At 40.0% G+C, this 20,289-nt stretch overlaps 1 protein-coding gene across 12 annotated transcripts in view; it reads left to right on the plus strand.

Moving 5' to 3' along the window:
* LOC122551601 (formin-like protein 2) overlaps positions 1 to 19,827 on the plus strand; it is a 263,974-nt gene extending 244,147 nt beyond the window's left edge. For 4 of the 12 annotated variants that reach the window (XM_043693748.1, XM_043693753.1, XM_043693757.1 and 1 more), the window contains 7 exons: positions 4,460 to 4,540; positions 4,679 to 4,808; positions 5,802 to 5,965; positions 10,472 to 10,573; positions 11,309 to 11,407; positions 14,411 to 14,534; positions 19,418 to 19,827. In XM_043693748.1, coding sequence (XP_043549683.1) covers positions 4,460 to 4,540; positions 4,679 to 4,808; positions 5,802 to 5,965; positions 10,472 to 10,573; positions 11,309 to 11,407; positions 14,411 to 14,534; positions 19,418 to 19,527 — 810 coding nt within the window. In that variant the 3' untranslated portion in view covers positions 19,528 to 19,827. Of the gene's footprint in view, positions 1 to 4,459; positions 4,541 to 4,678; positions 4,809 to 5,801; positions 5,966 to 10,471; positions 10,574 to 11,308; positions 11,408 to 14,410; positions 14,535 to 16,171; positions 16,297 to 17,310; positions 17,405 to 19,417 lie in introns of those variants that run through there. The other 8 variants (XR_006312144.1, XR_006312146.1, XM_043693749.1 and 5 more) reach the window with 6 other exon arrangements.
* The last annotated feature ends 462 nt before the right edge of the window (positions 19,828 to 20,289 follow it).

Here is a 20,289-nt window from a genome sequence, read left to right on the forward strand (position 1 = left end):
CAATAAGACTACAACAAACATTGAAATGGTACAAGTGAGTATATACTCATAGAAATGTACAGCACAGAAACTTTGGTCAGCATGGACGAGTTGGACCAGATATCCAAAGCTAATCTAGTCCCATTTGCCAGCACCTGGCCCATATCCCTTTAAAGCCTTCGTATCCATATACCCATCCAGATGCCTTTTAAGTGTTGTAATTGTATCAGCCTCCACCACTTCCTTTAGCAGCTCATTTCATACACGCATATGGCAGTATAGAAATGAATGGACAACCATGATAATGATGTGCCCTTACAAGGGTTCCCTCCTCCTCTACCCACTCCGTCCCCTAAAATTCCCACCATGTCTAGTGGGGGGATACTTCCCCAGTGGAGGTAGCGGAGCTGCTGACTGGTACATAATGTTGAATTTGAAGACATTGGCAGGCATACTCCAGTCCTCAAGGGCCCTAGCCTGCTAGGAGTGTTTTATATAGGTGTAGTGGCACCCTTTTTGACCTTAATCCCTGGAGGCAGTGGGGTCACTGGCTGAAGGGAGGTGGAGGGGTAGGGCAATTCTGCAGTATCCTGAGCAGTCTGTGGAGTTTGCACATTCCCCCCATGTCCGTATTGGTTTCCTCCCACAGTCCAAAAATGTGCAGGCGAGGTGGATTGGTCATGCTAAATTGCCCATAGTGTCCAGGGATTTGTAGATTAGGTGGATTAGCCATGCGGAATGTAGGGTTACAGGGACAGGGTGGGGAGCTTATTCTGGGTGAGATGCTTTTCGGAGGGTAGGTGTGGACTTGTTGGGCCAAATGGCCTGTTTGTGCACTGTAAGGACTCTTTGAAAAGAAACTTCTGGTGTTCTTAACTCTCGGTATGCTGGCACCACCCTGTCTCCTTGCAAAGAAGGAGCACCTGGAATACAGTCATCTGCCTGATGAAGGGCTTTTGCCCAAATCGTCAATTCTCCTGCTCCTCCGATTCTGCCTGACCTGCTGTGCTTTTCTAGCACCACACTCTCTACTCTGATCTCCAGCATCTGCAGTCCTCACTTTCGCCTTTGTTTCCCCCAATGCCTTTCCATTGATGCTGTGCACTCATGGCTAGTGGAATAGAGAGTAGGTCTGAGCATATTTCAGAAGCCATTGAGTGTTCTGCTGTACCTGAACCTTCAAAATAGCTACCAGCTTTTCCATGGAGACAACCAGGGACTCGCATGCTGGAGAAATCACAGTAGACAGAAGATGGATGGAATCCACCTTTTTGTTCTGGTGCATTGAGGACCTAGGCATGCCTGTCTATCTCTCTAGGTTGACCATTTATGGGAGAAAGTGAGGACTGCAGATGCTGGAGATCGAACCTTCAAAATAGCTACCAGCTTTTCCATGGAGACAACCAGGGACTCGCATGCTGGAGAAATCACAGTAGACAGAAGATGGATGGAATCTACCTTTTTGTTCTGGTGCATTGAGGACCTAGGCATGCCTGTCTATCTCTCTAGGTTGACCATTTGACTTATGGGAGAAAGTGAGGACTGCAGATGCTGGAGATCAGAGCTGAAAATGTGTTGCTGGAAAAGCGCAGCAGGTCAGGCAGCATCCAAGGAGCAGGAGAATCGACGTTTCGGGCATGAGCCCTTCTTCAGGAGGGCTCTTCCTTCTTCCTGAAGAAGGGCTCATGCCCAAAACATCCAGCTCCTTGGATGCTGCCTGACCTGCTGCGCTTTTCCAGCAACACATTTTCAGCATTTGACTTATGGCCAAATACAAAGGCACATTTTTTGCATGGGGCAGCACAGGTGCCTGGTCTCTGGCAGTCCTTTAAGAGTCCGAGATTTTAGATTAGATTACATTACAGTGTGGAAACAGGCCCTTCGGCCCAACAAGTCCACACTAACCCGCCGAAGCGTAACCCACCCATACCCCTACATTTACCCCTTACCTAACACTACGGGCAATTTAGCATAGCAAATTCACCTGACCTGCACATCTTTGGACTGTGGGAGGAAACTGGAGCACCCGAAGGAAACCCACGCAGACACGGGGAGAACGTGCAAACTCCACACAGTCAGTCGCCTGAGGCGGGAATTGAACCCGGGTCTCTGACGCTGTGAGGCAGCAGTGCTTGCCACCGTGCCGCCCACAGGGCATTTCTTCCTCCTCCATTTGCAGACATGTATCAGTTTTCGTCACATTGTGTCTAGATCGAGTACCTGACAAGTTGACCATCACTGTGCTTGTTGAGCGTGTAGGTGAGTAACTTTGGTGGTGTAACCCCTGAAGATTCACAGGCTTCCTCCTCAGAGGTGGTGCTGGTGCAGAAGACCTCAGGTTGTGACCTATGCACTGAACCTGGGTGCTCAGTGATGCTCATGCCTGAAGAAGAGGAACAATTAATTGGGGAAGATGCAGAAAAGTCCTTGCAAACCAAGTTTTACCTTCATACTGATCTGAGAAGAACAGATTGCAATGTTGTTGACTGACCCATTTGTGCTTCCTCCGACACCAGGTGCACTCGCACACAAAAGCAGGATACAAAAGTAATTTGAGAACATGCAGAATCATGTGAGCAGGAAGCAGTGTCCAGAAAGGGTTGGTATAGTTGAAAGGATGAAGTGGGTGTGAGCCCTTGAGTACACATCATGCATGTCCTGCCAGGGCCTGCAAGCTGTAACTGTTTGGGTGATTCTTGTGCAGTGACACAATGAGATTGGGTGCCCCTGTGATGATGAGGTACCAGAGAAAAGAATAAGCCTGATGGAGTGGAGGACATCATTCATATTCTTGTAGGACTGCTTACCAACCCTTTGCGTGAGCCACTGGCACTTCTCACACTCTGTTCTACTCCCAGGCTCGATGGGTTAGCTTCTTCATATCATCCCATGAGAATTGGATGGACACTGTCTTCTTCCAGACAGAGAACCTGGGAGCCAACATTTTTATCTTAGCCTATTATTCTGGGCTCTTGGAGCCAATCACCACAGAGTCCTTGAAAGCTCCTGACTTACAATGAGGTAAAAACAATGACTGCAGATGCTGGAAACCAGATTCTGGATTAGTGGTGCTGGAAGAGCACAGCAGTTCAGGCAGCATCCAAGGAGCAGCGAAATCGACGTTTCGGGCAAAAGCCCTTCATCAGGAATAAAGGCAGAGAGCCTGAATCGTGGAGGCTCTCTGCCTTTATTCCTGATGAAGGGCTTTTGCCCGAAACGTTGATTTCACTGCTCTTTGGATGCTGCCTGAACTGCTGTGCTCTTCCAGCATCACTAATCCAGAACCTGACTTACAATGAGCCAGGCGATGTTCAACAGACCTTTCTATGTAGTGGGAATGGGAAGGTTAGTGAGAACTTCTGGCTGACTTATCTATGTGTGATTCTCCAACTAACTCAGGCAACATCTTTCTTACATAGATAGTGAGCATGTAATCATGTCCCACCAGGTGTTGGTGAATATGATGATATATTCAACACCACAGTTTCACTTTAAATATCTCGGCCACAGTCATTTCTGGTTACAAAGCATTCCTACTGGACTTGAAATATTAACCCTCTTTCTTTCTCTGCAGATGCTGCCACAGCTGCTCTCTTTCTCCAGCAATTTCTGTTTTTACTTCAGATGTCTAGCATGGCAGCATTTTTCTTTAATATTAGTTGTTCCCAAAGCCACTTCCCCTCCACTTCTTCAGTAAAGAACTTACAAGTAGCTACCGATCATTAGCCTTTGCATAAAACAAACTATTCCGTAAGGAGCGTTTGTGCAAGATTTAAAAGCATATGGTCACTTTTAACGTCATTCCACCTTTGTAGCTGAACATCCGTGCCCGCCAAGGCCAGACCACTCAGGAAAGTTATGCGGGCTCGTGTAATAATATATATTAAAAGACTTGCCTTTAAGTACGTTTTAGATGTATTCAACAAGCTGTCAGAGTTTATATTGACTCAAAATTTTCACAGCTAACATAAGTTTTGCCACTGTCAACTATTTCACTGATTCTCATCCCCACTTTCGAAGTTGGAACTTCTGCTAACTCGCATGAACAATGTCAAGAGAAATTCACTAGTGATGGCGTAGGAGTGCCAGTAGTCACCAAGTGACAGAGTGATTGATTTGTATTTCGTTGGAAGTGAATTTAAATCCTACATTGAGGCAGTGCTAAAATCACTATTATATCTTACATAATTAAGAAGGAAGTTTCAGCATCTGAAAATATCCTGTGTTAAAAGATTGGATGAATTTGGACAGGTAAGGCCAATAACAATAGTGTAGCAGCTGTGAAGTTAGTGTTAAAATTCTGAAACATTAATATAAACCTGTTTGTCATAACCTGAATATAGAATGGTGGTTATTGCCAGGTGTACAGAAATGTTAATTCTTCACAATAATATCACCAGCAAGTCATTGCAATAAATCAAAGTTTCCTACTTGTCCAGATCTGTCAGATTGGTAACTTAATTCTTCTGTCCTTCTGTAGATAATATTGGCTCTAGGCAACTACATGAACAGCAGTAAGAGGGGAGCAGTATATGGATTTAAACTGCAGAGTTTAGACCTGGTAAGAGACTTATATTATAAATTAATAATTATAAAACTTAAAGATGAAAATGTTTTCAAATTTTAATGGCTTGTAAGATTAATCAATATATTAAATGATTTAAGCATAATTATTTCATTTATTATTTTCTTTTGGCAGCTTTTAGACACAAAGTCAACAGATCGCAAACAGACCTTGTTACATTACATTGCAAATGTTATCAAGGAGAAGTATCCTGATGTATCCCTCTTCTACAATGAGCTCCACTATGTGGAGAAAGCAGCTGCAGGTACTGAGGAATGTTTCTGTTAAATTATGTGTTCTCTTGCTTTCTACAGATGTAGGTAGTAAAATGAATTGTTCCCAGACCTTCACCAACAGAGGTTTTGAACTAGCCTTTTGAATGTGCAAAAGAGAAGACAGAGCTAGCTATATCCTGACAGTTGGATTCTTTTTTTTTGTCCTTTCCCTTCCTTAGGAAGGAATTTGTTTGGCCATTGCTTCATTTTGATCACAAGATCATTCGCTGCCTGGGAAGACATGGAAATTTACATTGTGTCTCTTGCATTATAACACAATGACAGCCCCAAAAATAGACAATATTGTATAAGTCAGAATATTGCAATTCTTAATATTGAAGACGAATTGTATTGTTGTGACATAAAGAGACAAAAAAAACTGCAGGTGCTGGAATCCAAGGTAGACAAGCAGGAGGCTGGAAGAACACCGCAAGCCAGGCAGCATCTGGAAGTGGAGAAGTCAACATTTTGGATGTAACCCTTCTTCAGGACTGGAATCCTGAAGATGTGTTACACCCAAAACATTGACTTCTCCACCTCCTGATGCTTGCTGTGACATAGAGATGGCATGCTTATTGCATGACAAGGAAATATTCTTGAAGTCAGTTTTCTTGTTGATTTTACAAACTTCTTTTCTCCAAGTGCATTTCAGATTTTTTTTAGAATGAACGAGAAGACAAAAATTAGACCTAAAAGAGATAAGGTTAAATTTGGAGGAAAATCATTTAAAAATCTTTTCACTTGGAATTTTGTCAAAAAAATTTGTTTTGAGAAAGCTTATTTTTTTGTTGGTAGGGAAAATGGACTAATATCTTGGATGTTCCACAAACTTTTGAAGTTATTTTTATTTGTAGCTTTAAGTGATATTGATCCAAGCATCATCATTTGTAACCAAAATATATTTATCAACATTTGATTCAATGAATAACATTTTGAGCCATTGTTGCAGTGTTGATTCTGTCTCATTTTGGTGTTTTAACTAGTGTCCCTTGAGAATGTCTTACTGGATGTTAAAGAGCTCCAAAGAGGCATGGACCTCACAAAGCGAGAGTATACGATGCATGAGCATAACGTTGTGCTAAAAGAATTTCTTAATGCCAATGAAGGAAAACTGAAAAAATTGCAGGAGGATGCAAAAATATCACAGGCAAGAATTTTTTACTATAGTTATCTTCACTTTTGATGGTCAAAGCATAAAAGTGCGAGCCATTAACAGTTCAACTTTCTGATGCCTGATGACAAAGTTGTGTGATAAAATATCCTGTGCTGCCTCGAGTACCCACTTAAGCTGAAACATTTTAATAACTCTTATACAATATTAATCTAAATATTATCTTTTATACAGTGTGGATCTAATCCTGTTTTCCTTAATTTGAATAAAACTGGAGTTCAACTCAGAAAAATCCTTCTCTCCATTCAATGATGGCATTTGAGTCTCATAATCATGAACATTAATGTGCAACACCCAGCACGTCAGTCCCATTAACTTTTTGTGATATGATTTATTGCTCTCAATGCCACTCACTGAACGTCTTTGCGTACTTGTCATGTTGCCAGTATCTTTTCCTGTTGTTATCTCTAATATTTCCCAGTGAGGAGCTACTGCCTAGGAATTTGTAAGGTTATAGCACCTAGTTCTTCATCCATTGATGAAAATGATTGAAAATCAAGGGCTGCCGTTTCATTTCCAGACTGTGCTATCCGAAAATGGCCATTTGAGGAATAAGCCCAAACATCACTTTCAAAGAATTTAGTCATCTAACAGCAACAGTGATTGTAACAGTAGCAAAATAAAGGATTGCTACAAAGTTAAGCTGTCTTATACAATAGGTACTAAAGCTCAGAATGGCAACTTTTACTCTTGCCTAAAGCAATCCTGGTACAGGTAACAGTGCACTATCGCTATTGCCACCTCATTAGCCATGGGTGGATTGAGATTCCAGCTTTTTTTACCCAGAGTGTTATTGTTTTATTGTCCCATGTTAATGATCTCTTGTAATTGGGATGATAGCTAACATGGCAACCACTTAACGGACAAAGTGGAATCTTGTCCCTTTACCTGCTGAAGCAGCATCTTCTTTCACCTCACTAACCACACTAGAGACAAGACTTCTGTTACCTCTGCAAGATTAAGCCCCTATTTAAGTTACTCAAGTCCCTAACTAAGGTTAAGTTATGAGGAAAGACTATACAAATTAGGCTTGTTTTCTCTCGAGGTGATGTGATCAAAGTGTTCAAGATGTTACCATGAAATGACAGATTAGATAAAGGTAAACTATTTCCACTGGTTGGGAATTCTAGAACTAGAGCACACTGCTCTGGAACAGTCTGGCGTAACTTCCAGGTAATTTTGGGAAGTACTTTCACACACACACACGGTGACAGAGGTTTGGAACTCTCTTCCACAAACGGCAGTGGATAAAGATCAGTTGTTAATTTTAACTCTGAGATAGTTTTTTTTTCTAAGCAAAGGGAATAAGACCAAAGGAAGGTATATGGAGTTATACCACAGATCAGCCATGATCTTATTGAATGGTGGAACAGGCTCAAGGGGCTGAATGGCTTCCTCCTGTCCCTATGTACTTTTCAAGCTGCTCCATCTCACATTATTTCGTGGTATACTCAGCATCATAAGATAAGAGTGACTGCTCTTGACATCAAGGCAACATTTCAATAGATGTGGTATCAAATTTTTCTCAAAAGCTACAGTCATTTGGGAACAATCTCCACTGGGTGTTTTGGTAAGGGGGGAAGCTGCTAGTTGGAGTCATAGTCATAATTAATAAAAGTGAATATGACCGTGGTTGTTGGAAGTCAATCATCTTAGTCCCAGACATCTCTGCAGATGTTCCTCAGTATAGTGTCCTTGTCCCAACTTTCTTCAGTTGCTTCATCAATGACCTTCCATCCCAGAAGTAAGGATGTGCACAATGTTCAATACTATTTATAGTTCCTCAGATACTGAAGCAGTTTGTTTCCATGTGCAACAATACCTGGGCAACATCCAAGCTTGGGCTGATAATTTGGAAGTAACATTCACACTATATAAGTGGGAAACTAACCATTGCTCATGACATGCGCTGACATTACTACAGGTGAATCCCCATTATCAACAACTTGGGAATTACCACTGATCAGAAACTGAGCTGGACTAGCCATATAAATACTGTGGCTACAAGAGATGTTCAGAGGCTGGAATTCAATGGTGAGTAACTCACCTGTCTCCCCAGTGACTGTCCACCACAAACAAAATACAAGTCATGGGTGTGCTGGCATACTGTCCACTTGCTTGGATAGGTATAACAGTCTACATGATTAAATCCTCTCTGTCACCTTCAATGTTCATTCTATTCACCTCCGCAGGGAGGCAGCAGGGTGTACCATCTGTACAATGCACCGCAGGAACATCCCAAGACTCTTCCAACACACCACCACCTTGTGAAATCTTCCACCACCAGAAAGGACCATACACAGCACATGGACACCAGCACTTTCAACTTCACTGAGTGATATACCATCCTGACTTAGAACTGTATCTACATTCCTGGATCAAAATGCTAGAACACCCTCCTGACAGCACTGGGTGTGCCTACACCCAGTTTCAATGAAATGTTTTTAACTGGCTACCACTGACTGCACAGGAAGGCACTTAAAGCAGTAGCTCAAACACACCCTTGCCTTGAAACCGTAATCTCTTTTATAAACACCAGATGGCTCTGTGCAATGAAGGGTACCTCTATTTAGATAAGGTTTTGTTTCATGCGATTAACTGTATCCAAGTAACCTGGAGACGATTCATGGTTATTGTCTTTTAACACAGTTCCTGTTGCAATGTTTAAAAAGGAGAGAGAGCTCATTGCTTGTGTAACCTTATTTATAAGATGGATTTAAATCTAGATGGTTTGTACTTATTAATTCTGGAAATATTTTCAATAAATGTGGAAAAATCAGTCATTAGGGCGGCACGGTGGCTCAGTGGTTAGCACTGTGGCCTCACAGCACCAGGGTCCCAGGTTCGATTCCAGCTTCGGGCGACTCTCTGTGTGGAGTTTGCACATTCTCCCCGTGTCTGCATGGGTTTCCTCCAGGTTCTCCGGTTTCCTCCCACAATCCAAAGATGTGCCGGTCAGATGAATTGGCCATACTAAATTGCTTAATAGTGTTAGGTGCATTAGTCAGAGGGAAAAGGGTTTGGGTGAGTTACTCTTCAGAGGGTCGGAGTGGGCCAAAGGGCCTGTTTCCACACTGTAGGTAATCTAATATAAAATATTTGGAAACTGCATCAGGCTGAACCACCATCTGCTTAAAAATGGTCTTCTGTAGTGTTTGCTTACTAAAGATGCGTTTAGGATGAACTGACTGCTGTAATTTTACAAGGTAGATTTATTTGATCTACCTTAAGAAAGATGGTAAAAACAATCACCATTGTTATGTGTGTTTTTTTTTTAAAAACAATTAATGCAGAATTCGATGAATTAGGGAAGTATTGGCATTGTTAAATTTTCACTGCCATCTGTAGAAGATTTGCGCGTATCTGCGTTATATTTGAGGTTTGAAGTTAAACATTTTGGGGATCTGGGAAATGCATACAAATAAACCAAATGCAACAAAACTATGTAAGAGTGGCTTTAAGGGCAGTTTGCATTCAGATAAATAATGATTTTTTTTTCATTTATGTAGTGCATTTCATCATATAATCAGTCCCACTGTTTATTTAATAAAGGGCTTGAAGTGTCACCAGTGATCAGAGGTAGACAAAAAATGGCAAACAATTCATACAGATTGAAGTCCAACAAACCAATAAGATAAATGACAATGAACTGGTTTAAGGGTGTTCGAGCAAAAAATGCTGGTCAGCAGAATACAAAAACTTTTCTGACAATTGAATAATGTTACAGAATCCTAAAGATCAAGTTGAAAGAATAGATGAGCCTTTGGGTTACAATTCCATCTGAAAATTCTGACAATGCAGAATTCTCTGAGTATTCCACTGGAGTTCCGAATCTCTTATCTTCTGAATTGGAGACACAATTACTACTACGGAGCCAAGGCTGACATCTTAAAATGAGAAATGCATCAAAATGTGAAGAAAATAATAAATAACATCCCTAATTTATGTTACATAATTAAACTAAAAGGATAATGTTTCTAAAGTAATTCTGATATGAACAGAGATTTTGTATTCATTTTACACTACTGCTTGAAGTGTATAGTTTCTTTTATATAACATATATGTGATCATGACAAAATGTTAGCTTTAATGGAATGGTTTTGTTGTAGATTCTTAGCTTATTTTCCATTTTTATTCCAATCTCTCTACTTCAGCTTATTTGAGATGTATTTCTCTGCATGTACAAAAACAAAACTCAGATGGTTTAGATTGGCAGTTGTCTAACATATTTAGCTTGGAGGTTTTAAACTTAGAACACATTGGTTTCCATTCACTGTCTATAATTCTGCAGTAAAAGATAACTACATATCTGTACTTTAAAAATTCTTCAGGTGAAGTAAATGGGATTAAATGTTTGAAATATTAAATTGGATATATCAATAAAACACCATTCATACTTAAATATTTTAACTTTATTCACTATGCACTTTTAGAAGTTTTGCTATTTTAGTTCTAATGTTTCACGTTTTATGTTATATACAGGATGCCTTTGATGAGGTGGTTAAATACTTCGGCGAGAATACAAAGACAACCCCTCCTTCAGTCTTCTTCCCTGTAATTGTGAGATTTGTGAAGTCATACAGGGTAAGAGCGTTTCATGCGTTCACCATCCCAAAGAATCCTGCAAGAATTTTAATGAATTGTGGATATGACACTAACATGTTTGTTGTTAAATGATTGCAATCATACTTTCAAACGCATTGTGCCAGTTTTCTAACATTACCGTTTTAACAGTGCTGTGTTTTTATCAATCCTTCCTAGTTTAAAGTGAAGGTGATAAAAAGTTATGAATTGATTACCTTCAATATAGGTGGTAAAGATTCTGAGGTGGCGTGTCTCAAATAGACCTTAGGGTAAATTATATCATCTTACTGTCCAACAAAAAAAGCTCCACAAAGAGGTGGAGTTGCATCATAATATCCCAAACGTAGTAAAGAACATGTTTTAATTTTTGTTGATTTCCTGGGCCACTTTGTAATTCTTAATTTATATATAAACGAGTTAAGGCTAGGAAATCTGAGGGCAAATACTTTAAAGTCAAAATCATCTAATCTAACAATGTAATTTAAACTGGAGCATTGATCTTACTGTGAAATGGTATTTATTTACTCTGGGTAGCAAGCAGTGGGGCTGGTGACAGGAGAGAGCAAAATCAACAATTCCAGTTCAAAGATTTCAATAGCGCTACTCTGTGGCCAGGGACTATTCAAGACTGTGAATATCGTAACTACTCAGTCACCCTGTTAGCTGGCGATTAAGATGTGATTGTAGGGAGCAAGATGAAAAAATAGAAATCAACCTGTGGATCTTTTTTAATAGCAAGCTGATCAGGACAATGAGCTACGGAAGAAACAGGAGCAGGCACTTTTGAATAAAATCCTTGAACAGGAAAGCGCGTTGGAACAACAGGATGATAAGGTAAAGTCATGTTGGCTGAGGCCATGATTCACAATTTGCCCTTATTGCATCATGGACTGAGGACATCTCTGACCGGGCCAAAATTTGTTACCTTTTCCTTAATGTCCTTGGTGATGGTGGTGGTGCTCCTTCTGATTGAATCGCAGCAGTCATGTGGTGTATGAACACACACAATGCTGTTAGAAAGGGGGTTCCTGGATTCTGATACAGTGACTGGGAAGGAATAGTGATCTATTTCAAAGTCAAGATAGTATGTAACTTGGAATGGAGCTGGCAAGAAGCCTGTTGTCCTTATCCCCTCAGGTGACAGAGGTCACAGGTTTGGGAAGTGCTGTTAAAAGAACTTTGAGATGCTCCGTGTGTCTTGGATAATACAGAAACTGTTGCCACCCCTACTGGTAGTGGAGGGAGTGAATGTTTAAGGTGTTTGATGGGGTGTCAGTCAAGCACTACTTTGTCTTTGATGGTATAGAGCTTTTTGAGTGCTGTTGAGATGCACTCACCTCAGTAAGTAGATTATTCCATTGCACCTCTTGCTCCTGTCCGATGGATAATGAAAAAGGTGTACTAAGTCAGAGGAAGAATCATTCACTCCAGTGTATCTCACCTCTAACTTGTTCATATAGCATTGGTATACATATGGCAGGTGCAGTTGACCTCCCTCCCTCCCTGTCCTGCCTTCCCCACTCCCACCTGAGAGTATCTGTGGTGGAAGATTTGATGATCATAACACTGTCTCAATGAAAAATAATAGTGGATGGACTAAGTTGTTGGCAGTGGTTATGCCTGTCGTGTCAGGCACGTCACTGAAGTAGATGAAGGTGGTTCCCTGAGGAACTCCAGCAATGTTGTACTGCGGCTGAGATGACTGACCTCCAAAATGACAGCCATCTTCCTTTGTGCTCGGTATGCTTCCACCCACCTAAGAGATCTGTTGTATATCTATCCTAATTAGGATGGTGTCTGAGCTGTGCAACACGAGATAGTATCCTAAATGTGAAAACAGGATTTTGTCTCAACAAGGACAGTCACTTTTACTAACACTTGTATTGACAGATGCATCTGCGACTGGTAGATTGATGAGAATTAGGTCAAGTGGATTTATTAGGAGAAAGTGAGGACTGCAATGGTTCAGACCAGAGTTGAAAAGTGTGGTGCTGGAAAAACACGGCAGGCCAGGAAGCATCCGAGGAGCAGGAGAATTGACGTTTCGGGCATAAGCCCTTCTTCAGGAATCATGATTCCTGAAGAAGGGCTTATGCCCAAAACGTCGATTCTCCTGCTCCTCGGATGCTGCCTGGCCTGCTGTGTTTTTCCAGCACCACACTTTTCAACTCAAGTGGATTTACCCCTTATGTTGGTTCTCTGACCACCTATTGCAGGTCCAGTCTGGCAGCTTTGTCCACGAAGATGTGGTCAGCATGGTGAAGGATGGTTGCCATTTTTGGGACTACCAGAGTATATTTTCTGCTTTGGTGCTTTAGAAATGCTGCTCACCAGAGAGGAGAACTGATTGATCAGCTGAGAGAGAGTAGAAGGTAATCAGTAGGTAGTTTCTTCGCAATCTGTGATCTGGTGCTGTGAGACATCATGGAATCAGGTATTGAAAATGGCTAAAGGACTGTGAAAGCTAAACAAAACTCAACAAAAATTCAACACTACTTGTTCCATCAAAATAATCTGTCTTTATTAGCAAAGAAACTGCATGCACTGTGGCTGAACTTGGAAACGAGAGTGAGCTGACCTGAGTTCTGAGTCTCCTCCACAAGTTCACACTTACAGAGAGAAAAGCAGGAATCTTTATACTTAAAACTTATCAAATCTATCAATAGCTATTACTGGAGGTTAGTCATCCATTAAACCAGTACATTGAATTATCTATGGTCTGTTATTACTTCCAAGGTTTATCATATTGACTTCCCAAACCTTGTGGCACACACGTTACCTCATAATCTCGTCCTTGTTGGGGGCTCAGAGGATTAGTGGAATGTCCTTCTTTAGGCTTAGTCAGTATCCCAGAATTTATGTGGAGCCAGCTAATCAAACACTGCCCAGCTCTGCTGAGGCTAAAGAATTTATGTGGACTTAGCTTACGTGAAGTCCGGCTGAAGTTAGCAATGCTTTGACCTTTGCTAACTTGTGTTACATCCTGGGATTGGCTAGTTTTCCTATCATGCAACTATCGTTCATACAATTCCACAGTGAGGATTTCAAGGCATCTGCCTTCTGATTGTGTACCACCTTTTGGTGATAGAACAGATCATACTGAGTCATTGTCATACAGCCCAGAAGAGACCTTTCAGCACATTTAGTCTGTATCAAGCTTTTTACGCTAATATATGCAGGAATGGTGACAAAGCAGTTGGAGGCATTGACTGTAAATTATGATTCTTTAAGACTGTGTCCAACTGCTTTTCAAAGTTTGTGTTTCAAAGACCCCACTGTTAGTGCCAAGGAACTTAGTGACTGAATATAATATTATTTTCTTCATATCCAAGATCCAGGTTGATAACAGGCCACCCTAGTTAACATTCTGGTGTAAAGGAATGGCTTGTAAAGCCATTTTCCGAAGTTACTTAAGAGAGAAGCACATTGCTGTGCATCTGGATTCCCGTATAGTGCAGTGTAAAGATAAGGATGGCAGATTTTCTTTGCTAGATTTCCTTACCTAAACATTTGCATACGAGATGAATCTTTATTACAGTCTGGTAGATCATGGTCATTTTTAATGATACTTGTTTTTGAATTCTATTTAGTTAATAAACTGAATTAAGTTTTCCAGTTCTTCTGATGTGATGTAATCTTATGCCTCTGGATCATTAATCTAGGTCTCTAGATTACTGTTCAAGCAGCATAGGCTATTCTGCTAGTCCGTTTATTAATGTTAAACTTACAAATTCATGTAATATACTGGAAAATCTAGTATATTAGTAAAAGTAGTGGAAACGTCACCCCCATTTTTATGTAGTTTGTTTCTAATACTGTTGTTTAATTAAATTTCAGTCCCCGTCGCATAAAACCAAGAGACAACAGCAGGAGTTAATTGCAGAGCTGAGAAGGAAACAAGTTAGAGAGCACAGACAGGTCTATGAAGGAAAAGATGGTGCCATTGAGGATATCATTACAGGTAAGGAGAGTCAATCTCGCCATCAAAAATGAGACCAAACTTTACCGAAACTTTTGATTCTCCTCCGTGTTCCTGTGCAAGCAAATACAAGCCCATCTACAGTGATGCAAAACGTAGAAACATAAATTTTCCAGCAAAGAGTACCTGATATCTGCACTTCAGGAAAACATGGTAAATGGCATTATTGTCTTGTGTGTTCGTTTTCCCTTTCTATCCCCATGACTACTTGCCTATCTTGTATCATCCAGGAGGGCAGGATGATCCTAGCCAGTAGCATTCTCACAATTTGCCAGTGACCCATTTTATTTTGACAGTGGGAGGTATCCTTAATGGTAAACGGAGTAAAATTTATATAAGGAAATCATTTCTCGTGATCAAGAAGTGTTGCACGTTCTGGTCCACATCAAGCTGGATGAATGATGGACAAGACTGTATACCTTTGTGTCTGATAGAAATGAGTACACAGCAGACCTAAAACACTTCAATTGGGGTAGGAAGTAACTGATCCAGTGCCAGGACTTCACTAACAGTGTTTGATGCTAGCAGTCAAGAGTCCCCTCCAGGACAATTCTTCAACGATGATTTCATTCCTGTAGTTCCACAGTGATACTAGGAGAAAGTGAAGTCTGCAGATGCTGGAGATCAGTGTCGAGAGTGTGGAGCTGGAAAAGCACAGCAGGTCAGGCAGCATCCAAGGAGCAGGAGAATCGACATTTCAGGCAGGAGACCTTCATCAGTAATGAGTGGTTGATGAAGGGCTCCTGATCTTCAGACTCAGAGGAGGAAAGATTTAACTTGAAAAACGCTGAGGTTATTGTGTTCAAGCATGTGTTTAATCTCCTAATGGAAGTAAATAACTAAAGTGTAAGGGCCCTTGCCTTTGTATCTCAGTGTGCATCTGTCCTAATTGTTGATTGCATTCAGAATTGGTCTAGAATATACACACATGGAGTGCAATCAATTCTTTTGACAAAATGTGTAAAATTTCAGACATCCTTATAAATTGGAGTAATTCTGTAACTGTCAGTAAGAGAATAGCTTCACATCACACTCCACTTTTTAATTTAAAAGTTTCACAAACAAGGAAGGGGTGTACACTGAAGTGAACATAGCGCTTTAGAATTTAATTGCAGATTGCAGTTAAGTGTACTAGGTTATTTTAACTTTTTCCCAATAGTGTAAAATGGATGACATTGGATAGCTCACTACCAAGTGTCATGACGGAGTTTGATATTGCTTGTTTTACACCATTATTATCAAAAGTTAATAATATCCCATATACTTTTAACATTTGCTGTATTCCTTCTTGCAATTAATATCTTAGCCTAACACCAGGTAATTTTGTTGTCTTAAGTTTTTTAACTGCTTATTTTAATAAATGCATGATGTAATACTGTAATGTTTGCTTTATGTTAACTCTTCAAAATGGATGCTAATTCATAACTTGTCAATATGATATTTACAAATTTCATGAATTGATTTTTCTCAATGCTTTTTAACAAAATCTATTTTTGTTTTTAAATGTCTGAAGTAGCTGTATCTCAAGTTAGTTGTCAACTAACCATTTACTAGTACGTTAGCTTGTTTACTTCTTACTGTTTCCTCTTTGTCTTGTTTGGCTGTTATCTTCCATGCAGTGCTGAAGACCGTGCCCTTTACAGCCCGAACAGCCAAACGTGGCTCTCGGTTCTTCTGTGAATCAGCTTCCTCTGAAGATTCCCATTACTAAAATATTACATTTTAACAACTGAAGGTCTTAAAGGTTGCTTTTTTAAAAAAATAAAATACTTACTCCATTTCTTTTCTGGCCACATGAAGTACCTCAAAGCATTAGGATATGTTACATTTTGGGCTTGTTTTGGCTCATTTCCATTAAGGCTGCATGTTTTAAAGTCACTGACTTTGTTGTGCATTCTGGCTGTTTTCAATGCATTGGTATGGTATTATTGTATTGGCTGTTGTTCTTTTACATTACTTCATTGCTACACCATGCTCGAGCTTTTTGTTTTTACTGTAACCCAGCTGATAATGTTAATGAAATGTTTGGTGCTATGAATGGAGATGGTATTATTGCTCTGCATGAAAGTATTATTTGTGGATTTAATCAGTGCATGAATCGGAAAGTATTTTAAAATAATCTTGCTTGCTTGCGGACTATTCTGACTCGAGTCATTTTAACTACATACATGACTTAAGCTATGGTAATTTCTCAGCATATGCTGTTGTTTTTCTGGCTTATATGTTAACGTGCATTTGCACAATGAATGAATTCAATCAAAATGCTTGCATTGAATGACTTCTAGTCAAAATCAAAACTAAACATGATCATTAAAGCATTTCATCTAATACAGCATGTCCATCTCAAATTTACATTCTATTCTAACTGATTTCTCATTAAAAAAACATTTTGGTGATCTTACCAATTTTCAATGATCATTGAATGAAACTCTGTAATGTTACTTTTTACCAATTTGGAAATTATGATGATCTCTGTGTAACTCTGTTGCATAGTGTTATGTCATGTCTTGTCTTGTTGAAGTCAGTCTTCAAAGCAGCTTGTGAATTTGTTTCAACTGAACTGAATTGTGAACGTGGACTCTGCCTTCTCTGCTTCTGCTGTTTCTGCAACAACTGTAAAATCTATTCTAACCTCTCCTTCAGCAGCTATTCTACTGCAATGGCTAACCTGCATTGGAAATCTGGAACATTAGAATTAGAGTTATTTTTTCCCTCTCTCTCTAAAAATTTAACCATCCTTTGTGTTTTTTCTGTTTAGCTCTAAAGAAGAATAATATCACTAAATTTCCAAATTGTCCCTCGAGGGTAAGGAATGTTTCTTACACAGCGGTGGTGGAGGACGCACAGAGCTGGCAAGCATCGCTTTTTCTTGCTACAGCTATACTTTGGCAGACACCTGTAAAATATCCTTATGATAATGCAGAAAGTTAGACTTTTAGCAGTTTGTAATTATTGGAGAAAATTAATATTTATATGGATTAGGTTTTCTTTCACATGGAGTCGTGAGTAGTATTAATGGACTGCGGCTGTTTAGATGTTAGTTTCTGTGAAAGTTCACCTGTCTTTGCCAGAAGTTCGAGAAAACACCTGATCAAGAAGCTGATTTTGCTACTATTTCTAGGTATCATTACCCCTTTGGGTGAGGTTGGTGAGTTGCATCCAGAGCCCCAAATTTTCAGAAGTGTCCTGAAAATTAGCTGAACTGTGAATTGTGCAGTAACACAAGTGCAGGCCATTTTTAAACACAGCATGGTAACCATTAATATGCTGCTATTTGACTGAAAGGACAGATACACTTGTGATGGAAGGAGAAAGGCAGAGGCTTAGCATTCAGGATTAGATTATCCTTCAGTTCTTTGAGATCCACCTTAAGGGGCAGGAAAAGATCTTCTTTCAGGAGGATGGCAGCACAAGGCACCTTCCAAACAAACATGGCATGGACCAAACTTGCTGCAAATGTAATGAGGAACTGGGTTCAGTGCTGCAAAAGGTTTATTGCCTTTGTTTGTCCTGGCAACGAAGTGCAAGGCCAGATCCTTATAACAGCCCTCTGGGTATTCCATCTCCAGTAGATATACCTGAAGGTGCATGTTGCACCTAAACATGGGATAAATGTGTGGCCAAGGCACTAATTCCTCAGCAAGACTTAAAACCATGGTGTTGCCAAGCATATGCCAGCATCCAATATGTGCAACTGTTTAGATAAATTAATTGCTGGCATTTCTCTATTGTCCGTGCTGGAGAAGAAGACACACAATACCTGAGCTGAAAATGTGTTGCTGGAAAAGCGCAGCAGGTCAGGCAGTATCCAAGGAACAGGAGAATCGACGTTTCGGGCATAAGCCCTTCTTCAGGAATCAAAACGTCTTCTCACACTTCTTCTCAATGCATCTGAAGAAGGGGTTATGCCTGAAATGTCGATTCTCCTGTTCCTTGGATGCTGCCTGACCTGCTGCGCTTTTCCAGCAACACATTTTCAGCTCTGATCTCCAGCATCTGCAGTCCTCACTTTCTCCCCACACAATACCTGAGAAAAGACACAGGCAGGAGGATTGCAGATCATGTTTGCCATGGAGAAGGAAGCAAAACACAGCAGGATTGCAATTTGGAAAGGCATCATTGGTAGTGGTGGTGAAGATTATGAAAATATATCACAATCAGTAAATTACGGGGATGGAAAGCACTCTTCTGCCACCATGCTAACAACTCAGTAGCTATGTAAAGCCTCAAAAAGAGCTTTTGCTCTTCGAGGCTTGTTTGCATGACCTCTTCTAGTGTTTCAGTTAGGCTTTGTCCTTTGTGGAGATGACGATAGTTCAGGGACAGCACTGCAGTTAACCCTTGCAGCAGAGACATCAAGTAAGCACCCTAATGTCTTAAAAGCACATCCTCTACTACTGGCAGTCGAGTGATCAGCAGATAGAGTGAGCACGATGAGGTGGTCGAAGCAGAACACGAATGGCTGAATGAGTGCAATATATTGAAAAACCAGGTGGAAATGGTTATTTTTAATTAACTACTGAAAAGTCACCATTTTTTAATTTCTCTATTTACTGAACCATAAGACAACTTTGCTGAATTCTTGTACACTTTATGGTCTGTTTTTCCAGGATTGGTTATTACTTTAAATAATCTACGTGAATAAATGATGGCACTGAGATGAAAATAAAACACCTGAGATAAATAGCATTTAAGGCAAATATAGGATAATAGGAGTTGCTCATTTCTGAATACTGTCTCTTTTGAAATACCTTCTGGGATTGCTCACTGCACACAAGCTGCTTTGCGAGATCGTCTTCTCACTAAGGTAGATCTTTTCTTCATTGCTTTTACATAATCTTAACATTAACTTCATTTTTACACAGATCTTAGGAACCAACCGTACAGGCGTGCAGATGCATTGAGAAGAAGTGTGAGAAGACGTTTTGATGAACAAAACTTGCGTTCAGTGAATAGCACTGAATTGGCATTGTGATGGAGAAGGAAAGTGTTGAGAGTATGGGTGCGTTTGAATGATGTCTGCATGACGAATGCTTTGTTTGTTACCACGTAACTACCAGACTGGCATGCTGTTGGAAACAGGGATGATGACAAGAGGAGGAATCACAGGCAATCTGTGTGGGCTAGCAGATGTATTCAGCCCAAGATAAGTGCCTAAATGTAAAATTTCCTCTCAAGCTACACAGCACAATGTTGCTGCAGTGTAATTGTTGACATGACATAACTGTTAAGTTTTATTATATACAATAAATTTTAACAAAGTTGTAAGCTAAAATTAAGTAAGTGTGATCTCTAAACTGTTTTACATTTGACATGAAACTGTTGAAGCCAAGAAAAATGAGTGGAGATGCTTGTTGTTTGGTGGAGATAAGGAATGATGCATGTGGAATAGCTTGCCATAAACTGTTGAGGCAGTTTGTTTTTTTGTATTCATTTGATGACTGGACACTGTACTTGCATTGCACAGTTTTATATTGGGCATGATCTAATCAAGAGTGGAATTTAGTCATTTAAATAGAAAAGCAACATTTGAGCATTGGTGAATACTCCATAAATGATCAACAGATACAGTACTATCTTGTATCAAAAGAAATTGAAAGCATTGTGAGGATAAACCTTGTAAAAAAGACTAAGGTATTAACCCCTAACTAAACAGTATTAAGCGTCTAAATAGAAATGTTACTGGACACAGAAGGTGTAAAATTGTACATTAACAAGTAGAAATCCATGTACTTTT

Source organism: Chiloscyllium plagiosum, chromosome 7, assembly GCF_004010195.1.
Source record: "Chiloscyllium plagiosum isolate BGI_BamShark_2017 chromosome 7, ASM401019v2, whole genome shotgun sequence".
Taxonomy (NCBI): domain Eukaryota; kingdom Metazoa; phylum Chordata; class Chondrichthyes; order Orectolobiformes; family Hemiscylliidae; genus Chiloscyllium; species Chiloscyllium plagiosum.